Source organism: Marmota flaviventris, chromosome 13, assembly GCF_047511675.1.
Source record: "Marmota flaviventris isolate mMarFla1 chromosome 13, mMarFla1.hap1, whole genome shotgun sequence".
Classification (NCBI taxonomy): domain Eukaryota; kingdom Metazoa; phylum Chordata; class Mammalia; order Rodentia; family Sciuridae; genus Marmota; species Marmota flaviventris.
The window spans coordinates 40,272,981-40,288,164 of record NC_092510.1 but is presented as its reverse complement, the minus strand read 5'-3'; the positions used below and the strand labels follow the sequence as shown (position 1 = coordinate 40,288,164).

The 15,184-nt window shown below is 39.8% G+C and overlaps 1 protein-coding gene across 1 annotated transcript in view; it reads right to left on the bottom strand.

Moving 5' to 3' along the window:
• Slc1a1 (solute carrier family 1 member 1) overlaps window positions 1-15,184 on the bottom strand; it is a 74,133-nt gene that overhangs the window by 12,915 nt on the left and 46,034 nt on the right. Inside the window, exons 3-6 of the mRNA XM_027943083.2 lie at window positions 6,598-6,690; window positions 4,649-4,763; window positions 3,215-3,257; window positions 1,711-1,806 (exon numbers count right to left, since the gene is read on the bottom strand). Coding sequence (XP_027798884.1) covers window positions 1,711-1,806; window positions 3,215-3,257; window positions 4,649-4,763; window positions 6,598-6,690 — 347 coding nt within the window. The remainder of the gene's footprint in view (window positions 1-1,710; window positions 1,807-3,214; window positions 3,258-4,648; window positions 4,764-6,597; window positions 6,691-15,184) is intronic.

Sequence of the window (15,184 nt, the reverse complement as noted above, 5' to 3'; positions counted from 1 at the left end):
AGTTTGAGGAGTAGGCAGCCAGGAGACAAAGTATGTTCCAGAAAAAATGGTACGCACCGGCAAAAATCATGGCATATGGGCCTTTGTAACTTGCTTGGATAATAATTCTTACATAACTGTTCCTATGGCTGACACCCTAACTTAAACCTCTCTGTTGGATGACCCTAAAAGAACCAGTTCTTCTCCATTGTAATATCCATCACTCTTCGCATGAGGACAGATGCAGTATCTGCCTTTTTACTATTATAATCCCAAGGCCCAGCAGGGCCTGGCATATGGAAGGTGCTCAGAAAAATACTTTGGAAGCACATCAAAAGGCAGGAATAAGGGGTAAGTGAGGAGGCAGATCTGGATATAAGAGAGGGGGCTGTTGGGAAGAAAGCTAGGAAGACTCCAGAGAAGTCAGGTCATGGAGGCCCTCTACCCAAAGCCCAAGAAGCTAAGGCTTTCTGAAGTAGGAAGCAAGGAGCCATCTGTTGTCTACTTAGTTTGAATTCTTAAATATATGGAATATTTCTCTTTTCCTTAAATCTTTCCTTTTTATGTGAAGACAGAGGACATTCAGGAGATGTCTATTAGAGGCCTACAAAGGTATCAATTCAGGACCATACATTCCAGTTCTGAAATCCCTAAAGATCTTAAAGTCCATTGATCTAATTGGTAAGTTTATAGAAAACTCTGGGTGACAAAACCTATTCTGAACAGAGATGAGGCTACTGATAATCTGTTTCTCTGACTTTACAGAGTATCCACGTGTTTGTTACAGAAATATTGATGATGTTTGATTCTCTGGAGTGTTGCTGCAATCTCACAGATGTTACTTATCATACAGTGTATATATTGTATAACCCTTCTAAAGTCTTAAAAGATTTGGAATTAGAATCATTTCTCGGTAGAAAGATTTGGACATGGAACTGTGGGTCTGTATCCTGTGTTTATATAGCTTTATAAAATTAAATCAGTCCTCAAGGTACCCAATTGTAAAAGGTGTCAAAAATTCAGTGGCAACAAGCCTCATTCTTTTCCCTATGTATACAGTTGAAACCCTTTGTTCTTACTAGTTTTTATGTAGTATAGTTCCCCCACACACACCAACATACTGAGTTAGCAAATGCTGAATGATTGCTACTAGTCACATCAAACAATCAATAGGTGACATTTTTATGCGGGTTTCTGCTTAAAAACATCTCATTTAATATATACTGCTGATTCATTGACATTGAACTCATGACCAACAGCACTATTACTCCTGCCTGAATGAAGATTCTTTAACACACATATTTTCTCCTTAACACACATCACAGCCTTCTTGTGTTTAGGAACCCTTAAAGAGTACTTTAGTACTTTGTTTCTGTTCACATTAAATAGTGAAATCACCATGAAAAAGCACAAAAATGGAAAAAAATGGCACTAAATGCATCACAAGATGGACATTTGCTTACAGAGTGAGAGCCAAAAGTAGGCAGGTCCAGCCTAGTCCAGCCTCACCTGGGAACATGCACAGTGGGCGACTCAAATTTTGTGCTGCTTTTTGCCAATGACTATGAATGTGCCATGAATATTGATTTGGGGGTCACAAGTAAGTTCGCAAAAAGGAGAATTCACAAATGTGGATTCTGTGAATAACAAAGACTGACTATCTTTCATCTTCTGCTCACTCATGAGTGGCATCTGCCTACTGGGGGAAAAAAGCAGGTGACAGAATGGTACCTCAGAAACTGTGGACATCATGGTGGTGACAGGCTCCTCTGTCATGTTCCTCTGGGGATCACTGGGGGGCTTTACTTCTTCACGCTTGGTTTTGTACTGCATATTGGAGAAAAACAAAGACAAGCAAACAAATAAGATTTTTAGCATCTTTGATGCTACACCATAGGAATAAGTTACTTTTGCCAAACAAGTACCTCCAAAGAGTTCTACCTTCAGTGCTTCTGTTGCTTCTAGTTTTTGATAAAACCACCCATGAGGTTTTATAACTAAAAATGGATTGAGAAATCCAAATCCCTGACTCCCACAACCACCATTCAATAATGTCAGAACGTTCTTTCACTTTCATAATAAGGACAAAATCAATGGAGAAATAATGTGAAAGAAAGGATGTTTTCTCCACAGGCGCTTTCACAGAAAGACCCAATAGGGATTCCTATCACTTTTGCTTTTATTAATTAATTTTTTTAATTGGAAAAAAATACCTCATCACTTTGGTAAAAGTAGTCCCCAGGACTTTAATAAATATCCAGAAAGTTTTAACAAGATAGTTGCATCCAAATCAACAGTCCCTTTAGGGCTATTCAGTGAGTGAGATTTCTGTTTCCTTCAGTTCTGTTTGGATCTGTGGAGCTTTGACACAGAGGTTTAAGAAAGAGCTAGTATATTATTACACCAGGCGCAAATGTCCCTCCTACAGGGCTCTGCCAACACTGAGAACCTTACAAATGACCACTGTGGCTGATCTGCAAAGGCACCCCTGAAATAGAGGTGGTTCTGTGCCCCATGGAGGTTGGCAGGGAGCAATATAATTGCCATTTTTGTTGGTATACACAGAAGTTTCTGTTCATGTAATTTATGTAAATGAATACAGCAGTTTGTGATAGACTCAGCTGTCTTGACAAATGGAAGAAAAAGACTTGTCCATGGAGTGAAGAGATGTCAAACTTTCCTAGAGGGGGGAAAAAAACCCCTATGGCTTTGTTACATTGCTCTCCAGAGTATGGGCAATAGACATATAATGGTTAAAGAAAAGAAATAATCTCAGGAATTCTAGCTATGTCATGTGTGTTAGATACAGATTGCCAACACCAGAGCAGCAAGAAAGAAGAGATAGAAAGCTCTTTTTCTAACCATTGCACTGCATCAACAGACAGTTCACATTTCTTTACAAAAGTAACATGATTCTCCAGAACAGGTACTGAAGGCCACATTTTAAGCCACTCATTGTTTGAAAGATTACTAATTGCTCCATTTGAGCCCTTTTGAGGGAAACTGCATACGGGAAAAGGAAGCAGTGTAAAATATGACATGCATTTGACTGTTGGTTTGAAAGCAAGGATACAAAACAGAAAAGCCACTGAAACTCTTCATTCACAGGTGCACTGCCCACTGCCAGGTTTGATGGGATTACTTCCATTTCTTGGATCATAGAAGGAAAAAAAAAATATCTTAACTGGTAATGGAAAGAAGAGAGAAACTCAAGGGTAAAAGTCATTAATATTACCTGCTGAAAACAGGCTTGGACAAGGTTCTCAGGGAACATATTCCTGTTGGAGACATGAAAAGCAGTATTATAGGATGGCAAAAAAGTGTTGTTTTTTTTTATCATACTCAAATACATTGATAAAAAATGAGTGTAAGATAGAATGAGTACTCTGATTTCTCCTCTGGCCTCTCTTTTGAAAAACACTTCCTTGTAATAAGATTTCTTTCTTGTTTGCCGAGCCTTAACTGAGTATAGAATGTTCTCCTAATCAAATGTCACTTAACCAGTTCACTGAGTAACAACAGTTGCGGAGCCCAGTGAAAAGCTGGCAGGTAGATACTTGTAGTTGAGAGACAATTCTTTAATTTTCTGCACATTTCAGTTTTCATACATGAGACAATATTTCTACTAATAATCTGTTCCCAAATTCTTTATGCCAATTGCAAATATTATTGTAATTATTGAATTAAATGTTAAAGCATTGAAATATGGCTGTGAAAAAGACAGTGTGGTTTCTATTAAAAACCAAGTTGAATGCCTGGAATTTCAATAGAGGCCAATGACTAAAATTTTCACTATTAAATTTGATATGAGGAGACAACTTAAATAAAAAGAAAAAGTGGAATGATTTGGCACTTGACTTTCTTTGCAATTTTGAAGGGTTTGGGTTGCTTCACTCTATAGAAACTCAACCTGGAAATTGTAAAAGATGCATTTATAAGGGCACCATATGCAACAGAAATTATGAAAATACAATGAAGTGATACATTGAAACAAAGACTGTGACCCTACATCAAAAAAATTGGTGAATAAATGCTTTTAATTTTTAGGTAGGAAAAAATATGTAATACAGCTCCTATAACTTTTTTTTTTTTTTTTTTTTTTTTGTGTGTGTGTGTGTGTGTGAGGGGGTGTTGCTGGGGATTGAACCCATGGCCTTGTGCATGCTAGACAAATACTTTTATCACAGTGTCACACCCAGCTCTCCTAGAACACCTTTTGTGAGTCTCTGATTTAATTGCTACTTTAAATCAACAAACCTATTTCTGGCTCTGTTTTAGATAAGAGGATTTTTCCTGTACAGTTAAAAAAAATGTATTTTTCCAAGTGTGAGGTTTTCTCCCTACAATTAAAAACAATGTGTATCTCCAAGAGTGCTACGGACTGAACATACAACCCAGTCCGACATCTTTATACAATAAAGATACTTTCTGCATCTCTGTCCATCCTAAATCATTACAGAAGACACTGTTGCTTCTAATCCTCTTGGAACCATGACCAGCAAGCAGTAATTACTTGCCATGTAATTTGTGGGGTCCAAGGTAAAATGAAGATGCATAATAATTTTAAAAATTACTAAAAATGTCAAGATAGAAGAGCATTAAAGCATGCACATGGCCTTGGCCTCCTGTAACTACACAGCTGGCACAACCAGGAAGCTAAGACTCTCACCTGATCAGGTCTAACATGGCATCTACTGTGCTGACTTCCGGGGTGCTCCCCATCCTGTCGATTTCAGACACCTTCTGGGTGACACCAGGCTTGATGCTCACCACCAGCACAATACCTATGATCAAGGACAGTATCCACAGTGCATTAAGAAACTTCCGGGCCATGTGTGGTGGCATACGCCTGTAATTCCTGTAACTTGAGAAGCAGAGGCAGGAGGATCACAAGTTCAAAGCCTGCCTCAGGAACTTAACAAGCCCCAAAGCAACTTAAGTCAGACCCTGTGTCAAAATAAAAAATAAAAAGGGCTGGGGATGTAGCTCAGTGGTTAAGTGCCCCTGGGTTTAATCCCTGGTACCAAAAATGTGAAAATAAAAAATAAAGAACCTTCCAGAACATTTGGCATCCTGGTGCATTCTTCTAACACTGTAATGAGGAGACCTGAAATTAACCAAATGCTGAGACATTCGTGGCTTCCTTAATTACTTCCCCATTGAAATTCATAAGCAGAAGGAATTCTGCGCCCCCCCCCCCACCTTTAAGCATCTAAGAATTGCTTCTGGAAATACCTATTGATGAGAATTCTTTTCTTTTCTTCAATTCATGAGATCAACCTAGGCAGGTGTGCGGGTGAAGGTACTTCATTTCCTGGCCCAGGGAACCTGTTGATATCTTTTGTAATTTAGCCCACAGACGCTGGTCATTCTGCAGGTCATACAGAACAAGCTTTGTCTTGTCTACCTTCTTTACCAAAGGCCTTGGAAGAGCTAGAATGCTGTATTGTGGGTGAGTGTCATTCAGGGGTGGAATGGAGAATAGATAGACAGGAACTGCAGGGAGGGAAGGTGCTTCATGCTGTAAGGAAGACCTGTCTGCATGCTAGGTCATCTAAAAGCACCATTGTGATCTCTGGAAATAATGGGTTTCTCTCTCAAAGTGTCTAGCAGAAATGGGAGGTTGTAGAAGAGACCAAGGCATTGAGGGATGTTTGACTAAAAGACAGAGAGGAAGAAAAGATATTTCCATGCCTTTCTTGCTCCTTTCCCAAGAGGAGGAAGTACTAAGGGGACTTTGGAGTGTAGAATGGGTCAGTTTTGCTTGTAGGACCAGTCGCTGGGCAGTAAGAGGGCTGTGGATCTTTTCTTTATGGCCCACTTTCCCCTGTCAGGGCTGCAGAAGGGATACCCAGTTAATTATAAGGCAATATCTTGCTTTTTCTCTGCTATTTTTTCTTTGTGCTGGATCCCCTTAAAGAGATACAACTTTGGTTTAGGGCTGGGCTCAGGCCCTCCTAAGCCCCTCAGCCTAATACCACTAAAACTTCACCATATCCCACCTCTTACCCATTCACTGAATCAGGGCTGCAAGGATCAGGCTGGCTGCAACATCTGAGAACATTTCCTTCCTTTCTTCCCCCTCTGGGCACCCTTCTTAAAATGTCATGCTAGGTCACAAAAGATCTTGAAGCTATAAGAATAGCTCTTCCTTTATTAAAACTTTCTCTTTCTCCCTTGTACAAGTGGGATTTATACTTAGCAATACTGTTAGCTGTTAGAATTTGGTAAAATGTGAAATGCACTGAAATCCTACCTTTCTGGAAATATGTATCATTATACTCAGTACCACTATTATAGATTAATTATCCAGTTTAAGATTACATAAGCTCTTGGCTTCACTTTCTTCAACCAATGACTCTGATAAGGTATGGAACTGTCATCCACTTCCTTTTTCTTAGTAGAGACTCTAATAAGCAGTACCATGTCTAAAATTATGTCAGCATTGCATTGCCTTCACATAACAGGTGCAATGTAGACTTCAAAGCAAAAAGTTCCAGGGTAGTTTGACATATTACTTTCTGATTTAAAATAATCTTCATTTTTAACACTCCAACTACTTTTTGGATGAAAAGTCACAATTGTATAGGGGAATAAGGATTCAGAAATAAACATTACCTAGAATTACAGCAATGATGGTGGTACAGAAATAATATACTACAGCACGCAGTCCAATTTTTCCAGATACACTGGAGTCCAGTGCAGCAACACCTGGAAGGAGAGGAGAGAAAGGTCAAATTCACTCATTTTTGAAAGACAGAATTCCAGCTGGGTCTATAATCCCAGCAACTCCGGAGGCTGAGACAGAAGGATCATGAGTTCAAAGACAGCCTCAGCAAAAGGTGAGGCACTAAACAACTCAGTGAGACCCTGTCTCTAAATAAATTACAAAATAGGGCTGGCCATGTGGCTCAGTGGTTGAGTGCCCCTGAGTTCAATCCCCAGTAACATCCCCCACGCCCCCAAAAAGACAGAATTCCAGGATTGGTGATTCAATTCTTAGGGTGTGAAATGAGGAGCTGAGAGGCCCATCTCACACAGTCAGTTTGGATAAGACACAATGGGCAAAAGAAGCACTTAAAAATTCCCAAGCTAAAAATTAAGAAATAGAGACCCTGGGCAGGCTAACAGCTTTGGTCTCTGTTGTTCTTAAGGGCAGTTATGAAGCAATTACAAGGAGTATCTCTTCTGCAAGTGCTCTAAGAACCTTACCAGGATTTGCATATTATGTCACTCAATATCCTTTATGATAAACTGATAAAACTTTCCTGGAATTCCATACTAAGGTAACAATTTATCTTGAAGAACTGAGACAGTACTCTTTTTCGCTTAATAAGAATCATGGGTGTCATGATTATTTTCCCGTCTGTCTTTTCTGTCAGGAAGCTCAGTCAAGTGAAAAAGTAACATTTATGTGTGATTATAAAAGGAATGCATATTCATTACAATTAACTAGAACAAAAATAAAGATGAAATTAAAAGACTTTATCTAACCCAACCACAGTTAATAAGCCAGTGAATTTTTCTCCAATATTTTTTTCCTTGATGTTTTTAACCCACTGTCTTCTTAATTTTGTATTATAAGCATTCTCTCTCATTGTTACAAACTTACCCTACTGATAATCTTAATGGCTACATAATCTCCCTGGATCCTAATGTACTAAATCATCATTCACTTATTGCTAGATCTTTAGACCGTCTCAGAACCTGATTCAATAATAATTCTTGGTAATTTCATTATCCATCCTTTTCCTAACATATTTCCTTCCTCTTTTCATGATTTTCAAATTGCTGCTAGTTGAGCAACTTTATGAGATGCCTTAAAATTTCTGTTTGAAAAAGCACAGGTTCTGTTTCCAAAGGCACAGGTGATTTAAGAGACTTATGGCCACATCATTGGATCCAGTTTCAAATAGTCTTGGGATACCAAGAGGAGTGTTGCCTAAATTTAAGGGGGGTTTCTGGAATGCCAAGGACAGCTATATTAGAGGTGGAAGGTATATATCTCTGCTTGCTAGAAACCTTTGCCCTCCATCAAAAATGCTTATATCATTGGAGTTGTGGCTCAGTAGTACAGCACTTGCCTAGCATCTGTGAGGCACTGGGTTCAATCCTCAGCACCACATAAAAATAAATAAATAAAAATGCTTGTATAAATGAGGTCAAACGATGCTCTCTAAATGGACTTCTATGAGGGGGATAGGAAAAATTGAGAAACAACCAAAGCAAGCTGTCATTTAAGATTTCAGACTTTAACCTACATAAGTTCTAAAATGAAGATCACGTTTTTGAGTCAAATTATCATCATAGAAAATTATTTTGCATTTTCAATACTTATGAGTTTTCCTATAACTGTTTGCAAAGCCCTAAGTACAGGGTAACAGGAAAAAAGAAGAGGTTGTCACAAGGCAATCCCCAGGGAAAGGTAGTAAACCTTATGGCTAACAGGATGTTCAGGCAGCTTTTATGGTTTCCCCTCCCACTATAAAAGGCTTACCCTTTCTTTTAAGTGACTGGGGGATTATGCTCCTCACATGTAATGGTACATATGTGACAGGAGAAATCTGCAAGGACAGTATCACCGTTATGATGACAGATCTAAGTCATTTCTCCCTTTACACACCCTATTCCTTGGGTTTGATTACTCTTCTGGAAGTTAATATTTTGAGAGAGGGAGCCCTGGCCTCTTTAGCAGTTACCCAGGAAGTTGTTAAAGGGCCAGTCAGCAACCTCCAGGACAAGGTTGTGCAATCACAAATGACAGGCATGTTACAAGAGTCACATCCTAGAATATCCTTGATGACAGAGTCTATTCTCCTTGATTGGGAAAAATGGAATTTGGTGTGCTGAGGGGAACTTCTTTCCTGACAGTAAGGCATTGAAAAATAACACTTATGCAAAGAACAACAATAATAAGCTGAAGGCCACAATTCACAAAAGAACCAACAATCTCATTTTTAATTTAGATCTCTCTAATAAAAAGCAAACAATAATGTAAATATGTTTGTTATTTTATGATTTTTTAATACTGTATGATTATAAAATGTGCCTATTTCATTTTAGAGCTCAGTCTATTATTTTGACAATTATAATTATTTACAAAAATAAGGGTAGGTTAAAAAGAAACAAGAAACTCACCACTTTAACACAATCCTATGTAAACTACAGAAGCACCTGTAATCCCGACTTCATGTAGGATGTATTTTCAGATATACTGTCCTTCTTTGGTAGATGTCCAATTTAAGCATGTTCCAGCCCCTAAAGGGCCGATAAGTGACAGATTCACAGGGTAGTTATGGAACGGTTCCCTGGTATGTATTTGGTACCCTCTCAGGACTTTCTTCCAGCAGTGAAACAAATTAAATCTATGTGGGTAATTGTTTCCAGCATATGTTAATATGTCTTAATTTGTCTTAATGATTTGGCCATGGGCTGGTGCTTCCGATTGTACATCAGGACTCAGCTGGCAATAAAAGCCTTCAGAATAATGAGCTTATTGGTGGAAATATCTAGGCAAATACCTCCTGGAGCAGTCAATCAGCTCCTCTCAGCAGGAGCACGGCAACTATCTTGTAGTCACTGTTAGTAAGGGCTTGACTTCCCATTCCTCTCATCTATCCCATGCCTCCAGTATTCCTGGATATAGCAGAAAATTCTGTACTTTTCTACATTCTTACAGTTACACTTTTACTTCTCCAGTCATCAGTGTTGGTTGTGGGGCAGAGCAGCACCCCAAATCCAGACTCTTGGATGATTTATAATGCATCCTTGGGAATATGGTGGCTAGCACTGTAGAGGGAAGGGACATATACAAGGAAAACAGTCTAGCCTTTGAAACCCTATATAATAGAACATTACAGAACTTAATAACTATGAATGTCTGTCTGCATGGTCTGAACACCCCACCTGCCAACAATGATGGTGATGATGATGATGATGATAATTATAACAAAAAATGATAATAATGATGGCAGAAGCCACTAGACTGACTGCATATTACTAAGTCAACTCCTTTAATTCACATTGTAATCCTCAGAGACAGGCATTATTATTATCCTCTTTACAGAGGAGAAAGTTGTGGCTGAGAAAGGCTAAGTAATCACCATGAATATAAAGCTGAGGAGGTCAGTGGTGAAGCTGGGATCCCAGTCCTGGTTTGACCCCGAAGACCATATTCTTAACCACTATGCCACTGTGGTTTCATTCATGTGCTGCAAAATTCTAGACTGGTGCTATCCAGTGTTACTTCCTGGGATGTGGAGATGCTCTGTATTTGTGCCATCCATTGAAGTACCCACATACTACATAAGGCTAGTGAGCAATTGAAAAGTGGCTACTGTGCCTGAGGAATTGTATTTCAATTTTAATTTAAATTAATTTCAACTTAAATAGCCACATACAACTAATAGTTATCACATTAGACAGCTCAATCTTTAGACCTTACTGGAGTGTTCAGCATTTAGTGGGTGCTCAACAATACTGAATGAACAGCTCAAGTTTAACTCCATTATGAAAACTGGTGAAGCCTCCTGACCTTGCCAACATAGGGGCAGGGAGAGGAAGAGATAAGGCACAATCTCTGGGCACATGGTGCCATATTGCTCCAAAGCCTGATGCTTATTCTTCTCTGGGTCTCCAGAACATTCAATAAAGTACTTTATGAATGTTTTCATGTCAAACTTTCCACATGATGGGGAGAGCTACACTTTTTATAGGTCATCTTCCTTTTATCAACTGAGTCCATTCTAAAAGTCTATTTGTGTGTCAGAAAAGTAGAACTCAGCAGGTAGCCTCCTTAGAATCACTTGTACATAGTGGTTAGGTTGGGTTCTCAGGGTAGCCAAGAAAAACACTTGCCAAAAGCTTCTAGGTGAAAACATGTTTAACATCTTTGTGTCTCTCAACTTGGTTTTCTTTATTATGGTTCATCTCCCTCCCACAAAGTCTTTTAGACATTTTCCCCTTAATAACCACCTTCATGAAATTTTAGTACCACAAATTATGTGTTTATGTACTAAATGACTACATTTGCTTTTTACATAGAATAAAATCCCTCCCCTCCCCTGCCGCTGCTGCTCACCTCAAATCAGCTTTTGCTGCCTTTAGGGTGATATTGCCACACTGGGAACTAGTGGTCAAGCTTAGTGAATATTTGCCATGCACATAATACAGGGATCAGACTCTGAAGGTGGTGCCTCTCCATCCCTTAGCAGAGATAGGTAGGACAGCATGTCCACATGGCTGAAACGTGGCCCTGCCTTATGCTTGGTTTTACTCTCAACATCCACCTGGGTTTCCTGCTCTCAGGCCTGGTGCCTGGAGAAATCTAGGGGACCTCCTCGATTTATAGTTCCAGAAACTCCTTCCTCCTGGGAGCTAATGGCTGTTCCACCAGAACTGACAAATGATAGTAGACTGTGTGTTCATCCATCACAAAGCAGGAGCAAGAGGATCTGCACAGACATTAACACAAGTGTTGAAAAGCATTTACAGTAATGATCCTGTTGACTGCAATAATAAAAAATAAGGCTAGAGTTTTATATGTCTTTTTTGTATCATTTTTCTGGTAAATTGTTTTTATTATAGTTTATAAAGGCTGCTGATCTGTGACAGATTAGAAATTTTAAAAACGGGATTTTCTCATCTAGTTTAAGAACCAGATATATTGTGAAGCCCTGGTGTACAGAATAGGTACTGTGGACTTTCTGAGGATCAGGTGAGACTTGATGGAGCACCTGAATTAGACAGAAAAAAAAAATGCACAGGACTCCAGTTACCAATAAGGCCAGGATCATCCTTTGAACCAGGACAGTTCTGAGTTGGGCTATGGCCTAGAAACAGGGATAAGATCCATGGTTGTCCTTGGAAGTCGGGGGTACCTGCTAGTGCTTTATTTTAGGAAAGAACATTTGCTTTCTTTACCCCAGGAGGAGGCTCTGAAGAGCTGGGATGTTGGCTCTTGGCCAAAGCAGTATTCATCTGAACTTTTTATAAAAACACTGCAAAGGAAGCAGTGCCTGGGCCAAACAATAGCAGGTTTTAAAAATAAACATCCAAGAGCAAAAGACTCGTCAGAAAGCCCTCTGATGAAGCTGCCTCCCACAGGAGAACAAAGTTTTCATGACATTCCCTATCCATCTTGCAGTTAAGGTATCAAAATTAACTTTGTCATTGGGAAGCTTTTTAGTCTGTCATTTGATGGTGCTTCACAATTCTGAATGGACACAACATTCAAGAATCTCAGAGTTGCATAGGAGTTAGAGCCTGCTATGTGGACGACTCCTATCTATCTCCAGGGGAGTCCACCTGCATAGAGAGAAACAAGCATGGGCTCTGCTGGGACAGATTGGGCTCAAATCCCAGCCTTCTCCTCCCAGACTCAGTTTCCTCATTGACACAGTGGAGGTTTTAAATGCCTATACCTCTTTAAGGGTGATGGTGAGGAGCAAAGTGAACAACCTCTGCTTGCACAGCTGTCATGAGGATTAGAATTAGTGTCTATATCATGCCTGGGACAGTGCATAAACTAGTGCTAGGCAAGCAGTCCCCAATATTACAGAATGAATGATCAATATGATGCATGTCACTGAGCAATGAAAGGCACAACAAACATGAACTTATCCCCCCCCCCCCCCCCTTTCATTCCTTCACTATATAATAACTAAAGAGATCTTCTGAAGTCATTTTATACTCTGGTATAAACCTCCAATGGCACCGAAGATAAAAGAGAAAATTCTCACCCAACAAATTAGAACCTATCTGCCTTTCCAGTCCCAACATGTGCCAACTGCCCACCTCATCACTTCCCATCCCTCTTCTAGAGCAATCCATGCCCTTCCCACCTCCAGGCCTCTGCACAGGCTCTTTCCTCTGCCTGAGTTGCTTTACTCCACTCTTCATTTGGCTTTTAAGATCTTTTCTTAAGGTACTTCTCTGACTGCACACCCTGATTTTCTTGCTTGGAGTCCTGTGCATATCATGTTTCATAATTTTTCATCAGTGAGCTCATTATTTAACATCTGTATTTCTCACTAGATGGTAAGCTCCATGAAGTCAGGAAACCTAGATATCTCCTTATCCACCAACACATACCTGGTGCCCAGCACATCAGACATGTTGATTTTTATATTTAATGTGGTTACATATATATCGTTGCCTATCTCAGATTTATCTCCCAGGCTCTGGCCACTGGGCAGCAGAGAATGTTCCAGTGTGGAATTCATCAGGCCCAGGTGTTGCCCTTATGATCTGTGTGATCTTAGAAAAGTGGCTTAATCCCTCTCCAACCTCGTTTCCTTATCCTTAAAGATGCAGATAGGACCCCACCTACTCCACTACTTCACAGGGTTGTTACAAGGAGTCAACAAACAAGTTCATGATTTTTGAACTATGAAAAAAATTTTTTTTAATTCCCTGGAGAAAACAAGGCTGGATATGATCTCACTTTGTTAGTCCAGGGCACAGGGAAATCTGACAGCCTGGATTAATACCCCTGGGAGGTTAAAAGGCAAGAGAAAAGGCAGAGGGGAGTATGCAAAACATATTTCTGTGCACACTTCACCTAGATATCTCTATTTCTTAGAGACATTAATATAAAGAACTTCCTTAAAATAGGTGATATCATCACCCTAGACAATTCTTTGAAGTAAACAAAATAAACCAGTTCTTGGGCAGAATCAAGCAAGGTCACTTTATAGCCACTGTCCACATTTGATGTTCAAAACATGTGTCAAGAAGCATGGTTTCCAGGCTGGTAAATGGCACAATCAGGATTCAAACCCAGGTAGTGTGGGTTTGTACTCTTAACCACTAGACTCTCCTGCCCCTCTATGATGGACACTTCCCCACCTGAAGCTTATTCAGGGTGTCCCTTTGTAGAAAATGGCACAAGTGGCAGTCACTGCTATAACTTTCCTGTGCCTATAGGCTCAAGTCCACACAAAGCCACTGAAGCACATGCTCACTCTTCTATCCCATTCCTCCCCCCTGTGTTTCTAGTACATCAATTAAATCTCACTGCTTTCCCAGATGCTATGCATTCAGCCATTCTCTTCTTTCTGGAATATCCTTTTTCCTTTCTCTTGATTCCTATCTTTCCTTCAAAATCCCACCTCTCTGTTCCTTCCACTGCTCTCATTCCCACACAGCACTTACCACATAGCATTGTAATACAGTCTCTCTTTCTTGCTAGGATAGGATTTAACTTGATGTCTTTCATGCCTAGCATACAGCCTGGCTCATTGAAGATGGAATGAATGAATGAAGTCTCCTAGGTCTATGCATTCAACACACTGGAGGATCATTAAAACCCCTGCTGGGTTTCTCTCTCCTTTTTAAAGAAACACAACTGGGTTATCTTATAGTAAAAACAGGGCTGCAAACTAGTCAAGTAGCAGTTTAGGCATAAGAAAGCTCATTCATGGTTGATTCTTGGGCTTCACAGTCTCAGGGAGAGACTGAAGCAGGGCATGTTTATCCCCTGCCACTTTTCATGTTATTACTGGACAAATGGCACATCCATTAAGGAAACTTTACTTCTTTTACACTTTGTGTTCCTTTTGGCTTGGGGGGGGAGCATTATAGACATCAAATTAATATAAGTCCCTTGGATTTAATAAGTGTGTTCTTATTCAACACATATATTGATGATCTTAGGGAAAGGTTTAACTCATGTGAAAAAAGCTGCTTAACTTACCTTATTTTCCTGGTTCCCACATAAGGCTGGGGATAGGGCCAGGGGGCACTTGGAAGGCAGGAAGAGACAACTAATTCCAGGTGTTGCAGTATTAGGCCACAACCTTCCCCAGGGTGGAGTTTTATAAAGAACCTTGAAGTGGTAATTTTCATTAAAACTGAACTGTATAACAGACCATCACAGTTTCAAGAAAGAGTGCAACTTCCACAGCTGAAGTTGGCATTACAGCTCCTAGATACCTATGTTTACAAGCAGTGGCTTATAATTAACAGCAAGTTGTATAGCCACGTGATATGTGCAACTCTGGTGTCTTCTTGCCAACAAGAAGATTCCTGTACCTGGCTATTGGAAGACTGTGGTCCATGACCAGATGATTGATAGGACTTCACCCTCTTATAGGTGGTTTTCTGTTAGTTTTCATACAGTTGGTATTAATAAATGTTTTTTGAATAAAACTGAACCCTGTCTCAGGGAGGCACATGGCATGGTTCTTTCCACTGGCGGATGTGG